General features: G+C 48.0%; 1 protein-coding gene across 1 annotated transcript; it reads right to left on the bottom strand.

Moving 5' to 3' along the window:
- Nucleotides 1-4772: 4772 nt before the first annotated feature.
- Nucleotides 4773-5453, bottom strand: LOC130980475 (uncharacterized). The gene has a single exon (XM_057904151.1). It carries the CDS (start codon nucleotides 5451-5453, stop codon nucleotides 4773-4775), a length of 681 nt encoding a protein of 226 aa, XP_057760134.1.
- Nucleotides 5454-6318: the final 865 nt, after the last annotated feature.

Here is a 6318-nt window from a genome sequence, read left to right as displayed (position 1 = left end):
GAAGGAGAGGAGGTACCAGCAGAAGCTTGTAAAGGATCAATCAAACGAACTAGAGGAGTGGGGATAACCTTCCTTGGCCCAAGAGAACTTGTAACCAAAGGCTTAGATGAAACCTGAGAAGATCCCTTCCCGGCCGCCTTGGCTGAGGCATTCTGAGCTGTAGTAGCCTTCCTTGCCCTTTTAAAAGCCTTCATGGATTCGTTGTTCTTAATCATCTCTGCAAACAAACATCACAGCAGGAAACCAAACTATGAGTCAGAAAAAGATCTCACAAGAGCAAACTCGACAAAATGATAAGCAAAACCAATAGAAAAGTTGACCACTACCCAGCTCAGCTCGGAGGAGAGAGGAGTTGGCTAAAAATTTCTTTGTGTCAAGATGAGGAGGCTGCCCCCAGTTTTCTTCCAGCATAGTCACAAAAGCTTGTTCAGCCTCATCTAAAGGAAAAGTGGGCTCATCATTCTCATCCAGAAAAAAGGGCCGAGCTCCTTTAACAGCTCAGACCCTAAACAAGTAATTTTTGAAATCACGAAAAGACTCATCAAACATGGAGAAAACCTTTTTCCCCTGAGAAGCTCGGAAAGAAACCCAAGCGGCTTTCGTCTTCACTACACCAGGCTTTGTCAAAACGAAAAGATAAAAGAAGAGAGATTTCGAAGCCGGGATACCAAACTCACGACACAACAGCTGAAAGATTTTTATAAAACCCCAGGAATTGGGGTAAAGTTGGGATGGAGCTACATTACAGGACCATAATAGGTTGGTCTCAAAGGGGGTAAAAGGAAGAGTAATATTCATTTGACTAAAAAAGAAGTCATAGGCATAGAAAAAGGGGCGCTCTCCAGCAATCCGGGTAGAAAAGCAAACCCTCTCGTCAGAGGTTGGAGATACGAGCTCAAAATTCTTCTCATCATTACCGTTGCCACAAATCCTATGAAACTGCCTAAGTTGTTGACAAAACTCTGAGTCAACCAACGAGACGCATAAGAGGACCATAGAATCCACCCAATCGGCCATGCCCTCAGGGACCTGGGAAGATGTCTCAACAATATTTTTGTGAGAAGACATGGTTTAACTAGTCCTACTAAGAAGAAAAGAATATTGGATTACTCAAAAACATCTCGGAACACTAATCAAACAACTCGGGCATAAACGGAGACAACTCGAAAAACTAAAGCATATAGGTGTCAGGAAGCCAGGCAAAGCAACAAAAGAAAACCCCAGGACCCGGTCCAAAAAGTTTCAGGGGCATCCTTTGGAGGCAGAATAAGGACTTAGGGAAGCCTACAAGCCTACATCTCTACACATCCCAACAAGAAGTTAAAGCCTCTATTTCAACAAGAATGACACTCAGAAAGGCCACAAACCAAATAAAGTCATCAAAATAAGCCGCCTCTCAAAATTACGACTTCAGTCTACCCAAAAGCAAGAACATGCCAAGCGAAAAAACTGTCAAAGGCACAATCTTTATTCAAAATCAAACAAAGCCACTTATACAGAAACAGGCAACAACATGTAAAACCTTAGAAGCTTCAACCATTCAGGAAACGCCAGAAAAGAAGAAACCAGAAATCACAGTGAAAAAAAGCATAGAAATGCAAAAAGGTTCAAACTTTCCAAAAAATTATTCAAGTAAAAACCCTACTGTACCAGGAAAAGAAAACAATGCAAGCAAAAGAGAAGATGAACCAAACTGAAAAAAGGAGAAGCGTACGGAGGGAAGATTGAAGACGAAGCTGTCGTCAAAAACAAAGAGGGCACCTACGATCATCAAGCAACGTTGCAAAAAGAAGACGCAAAAGGGCGGAACAACAGGCTAAAACAGAAAAGTGAGAAAGAAAAGGGGAAGTTACAGAGAAGAAGAAAAATAGTTTTCTGTGTGTAAAGTTCAAAATAAAAAAAAGAAACGGGGCATTGAAAACCAATTAATGAGGGCATTAAAACCCTCGCGCATTCCCAAGGCTAGGACACTAATGCTAAAGCGCGCGCTTTCAGAGGAAACGGAACAGAAACGTTCCGCATTCAAAATGGAACTCTACAAAGATAAAATCGACGAAATGCTCGAGTTCGGTTTCACCCGAGAAGGATCGAAGTCCCAAAACTAAAAAGACTCGACCTCAAAAGGAAGACCGAGCTCGAGCAGGGGCACTGTTCATACCCTGGGTCGAGCTGTCCGACTCGGGATGTTCCACCGACAAAGCGACCGACCTCTTCAGATCAGGACAATCCGACCTCTTCTCAAAGAGCTCGGCCAAACTACCAGAAAAGCCCAATAAAGGGCCCATACCGAGGAACACGACCCAAATCCAAGGGCAGCCCAAGCCTATAGAGATGAAGGTGGTTCCCTTAAAGATAAGATGACCTCACTCGAAGAAAAATATAAGATAAGATAACTAACTTATCTTATCTAAAGAAGGTCTCTCTATACCATTATAAATACACTGGAGCACCTAGGCATAACTCATACTCTGATTCTACTAAATACCTGCTTAATACCCTTGCTAACTTAAGAATCGGAGTCCCTTGCAAGTACCCCCCACCCTCTGGGGACGAAGGATCAGCATCACCATCAAGTCCAATAAGTCAGACACGACAGCTCCGACAAGCTCAGAAGATCTCATCCGAGATCGACCTACAGTTTCAGGTAACCCTCAGAACATCTTCTTCGCACGCCGGGGTCCATACAAAGGCGATTCCTATTTCATTAGGTTGAAAAATGGGATGGTTCTTTCTACCGAGGCGCCGAGGAACCGAGACAAGGCCGTGAGCTTTCCGGTGAGCCGCTGCACGTCTTTGATGTATCCAGGGCTTGTCATTTTGAGGATGACTTCACATTTGTCCGGGTTGGCTTCTACCCCTCTTTGTGTTATCATGAACACTAGGAACTTCCCTGCTTCCATAGTGAACGCGCACTTAATCGGATTGAGTCTCATGTTGAATTTCCTTAGCGCTTCAAAGACAGCCTGGAGGTCGGCTATTAGATTGTTCGACTCTGATGTTTTTACCAGGATGTCGTCGACATAAACCACTATCGATTTGCTGATGAGATCATAGAAAACTCGGCTCATTAGTCTTTGGTAGGTAGCCTATGCGTTCTTCAGTCCAAAAAGCATCACTTTGTAGCAAAAGGTGCCCCCTAGTGTTATGAATGCCATTTTGTCCTCGTCAGGTTGGAGCATCGGGATTTGGTTATAGCCAGAATAGGCATCCATGAAGTAAGGAAACGATATCCTGCCGCCGAGTCGACCAAAGTGTCAATGTTAGGGAGGGAAAAAGAGTTTTTTGGGCATGTTTTGTTTAGGTCAGAGTAATCGATGCACATTCTCCACTTTCCGTTGGCTTTTTTGACTAGGACGACATTGGACAGCCATGTTGAGTACTCGAGTTCCTTGATGAATCCTGCTGTCTGCTTGGCAACTTCTTCAGCCCTTTCTTGCGACATCTTCCTTCGCCGTTGGGCTACTGGTTTGGCATCGAATTTTATGGCTAGTCGTTGGGACATGACCTCGGGATCTAGTCTCGGCATGTCTGATGGGGTCCATGCAAAGAGGTCGCCATTTGCCCTTACAGTCTCTATAAGGGAGCCCTTAAGTTCATGGGGTAGGTTCCTATTTATGAAAGTAAATTGATTTGCCAATTTCTCTATTTGGATTTTTTGCATGTCCCCTTCTAGTTTAGGTCTTGGCTTGTCCTCCATCCTGACGTCCAGATCTGCTAGGAATACGACGACCACCTTCTTGGATTCTTTTCTTAAGGAGAGACTAGCGCTGTCGCAGGTGACTGCCGTCTCTAGGTCTCCCCTTATGGAACCAACTGTTCCCTTGTCTGTTATGAACTTCATTGTTAGGAACTTGGTGCATATTACAGCTGAGAATTCATTGATAGTTTCCTTCCTTGGATGATGTTATAAGCAGTGGAATCTCTGAGGACCACAAAGTCTGCCATAACCGATTTCCTGGCATCACTGGTTCCTAGGCTGATTGGGAGAGAGATCGTTCCGTCGGTTTTGATGTAGTTATCACATAGTCCCACGACTCCATGTTGGTGATTTTTGAGGTCGGATTCTTTGAGTCCCATGGCATCGAACACGTTTCTGAATAAGATATTAGAGTCGGCTCCTGTGTCGACGAGTATGCGCCTAACCAGTCCTGTCCCGACCATTGCTGTAACTACCATAGGGGGTTTTCGGGGAGGTCATTGAACCATTTATCTTCTGAGCCAAAGGATATTGTGGGATGCCTTTTGCTGGGGGTGGGGGTATCTGCCGAGATGGAGAGTACTCGGATGTCCTTTTTGGCTGTCGACTTGGATTTAGAGGGGTTGTCGCGCCCGACCACGATGTTGACCACGAAAGTTGGGGGGTTATTGGCATCCCCTGTGGGTTCTTGTCTTGGTTTGACAGTCCTGCTCCAATCTTCCTCGGAGTGTTCCCTTTCCCGTCTCCTCGGTTCTCTAATGAGCCGGGAGAATTCGCTCAGCTTTCCTTCTCTGATGGCTTGTTCCAAGGCATCCTTGAGGTCGAAGCAGTCTTGGGTCTTGTGCCCAAACCCCTTATGATAATCGCAGTAAAGGCTCTTGTTGCCCCCCGTTCTCTCTTTCAGTGGTCTAGGTCTTGACAGGATTCTCTTGTCTGCAATTTATTGGTAAACTTCTACTATGGGCGTCGTAAGTGGCGTGTAGTTCATGAACCTTCCTACCCGTGGGTGCTTGGGTGGTTTGTTTAGGGTGCCGTCCCTGGGAGCTTCTTTGTACCTGTCGACTTGGGGAGCTTGTCAGGCTGTCGAGCTAGGGAGCTGACGTTTGTTGGCTGCTACAACCTGACTGACTTCTTCATCGTTGATGTATTCCTTGGCCATGCTTTGAATTTCCTGCATGGTCCACACGGGCTTGGTTGTGAGGTGCTTCCTAAAGTCTTCGTTTAGTAGGTCGTTTGTTAGGCATAGACTAGCAACTGAGTTCGTGAGGCCGTCGATCTCCAAACACTCGCCGTTGAACCTATCTAGGAACTTCCTAGTTGGCTCCCCGGGTTTTTGGGTGACCCCCAGTAAGTTGATTGGGTGTTTTGCCTTGGCTATGCGTGTCGTGAACCGAGCCAGAAAGCTTCGAGATATGTCTGTAAAAGTTGTTATGGACTCCTGCGGGAGGGCGTTGAACCATCTGATTGCTGGTCCAGCCAATGTTACGGGGAATGCTCGGCATCTAACCGCGTCGCCTACCCCTTCCAAGTTCATCCTTGCTTCAAAGGCTGTGACATGCTCCTGGGGGTCCTTGGTCCCATCGTACCTCATGTCCGTCGGCTTGTCGAAGTTTCTCGGGAGCCGGACCTTGAGGATTGAGGGGTGGAAAGGAGTTGGTCCCATGATAATAGGATCTTGTTGTCGCCTGGCCTCCTCCTTCTGAGACCCCCAGCGGCTTTCTGACTTGCTTCGAGTGGGTCTGGAAGTTGCTTGCATGTGCGCCTCTTCGTGCTTGTTAGGCTTCTACCTTGGCTGTCGTGTGCTCGGGAGGGGGAGCGGGTGCGGGGTGGGATCGGCTAGCTCCACCGTGCGAGTGGCCAACATTTTCATGGGATTCGCCCCTTGCCGCCAACTCCCGCTCGAGATTTTGTACCCTATGCCTGAGCTCTTGCATGATCTTGGCACTATCGGCTCCCGTCTCCCCGAAGGGGCGCCTTTCGGGGGTCTTGGTGTACATTTGTTGGTTGGGTTGAACGGAGGGTCTCGGGTGTTTGGCAGCTCGGGCCGTCGAACTCGCCCTACTCAAACGGGCCCCACCCCCTTCGCGTAGCTCCTCCGAAGTGATGGGTCGCTCTATGTCTGCGCCGGGGTCCCCACAGACGGCGCCAATGTTTGTTACCTGGTGTTCTCGGGTTGTCGGTACGCGATGAGTAGAAGAGAGGGGAAGACTCCGAGCTGGCGTGGAGCGAGGGAAATCGTGCGATGGCATCGTCGGAGGCTGAACGGAGCGGGGGGGGGGGGGGTGGCCACCTGCAAGGACACTCCGATGATCAAGTCAGAGTCCGTACTGAAGAGTGGCAGAATTAGGTAAGGATGTGACGTACCTTGGGGGGAAAGCTGTCCTCTCCCCTTATATACTGTATTGGGTGGTTTTATTAATGGTCAGGCCCATTGATAGAGGATCTGTGAGCTGTCGCTTTCCACGTGAGAGGGTCGTCCCGTACTTCGGGTCGAGATGTCGGGTACCGACCCTGAGGGCATCGACCTGAGCGGTAGCGTGCTTTGGGTGGTAACTCGGTCGGGCCCTGGGTCGGGTGTTAGTGACCGACCTGGGGAGCCTTTTTGCTGGAGTTTTGGACCT

Source organism: Arachis stenosperma, chromosome 5, assembly GCF_014773155.1.
Source record: "Arachis stenosperma cultivar V10309 chromosome 5, arast.V10309.gnm1.PFL2, whole genome shotgun sequence".
NCBI lineage: Eukaryota > Viridiplantae > Streptophyta > Magnoliopsida > Fabales > Fabaceae > Arachis > Arachis stenosperma.
This window is presented reverse-complemented; position numbering and strand designations above follow the sequence as displayed.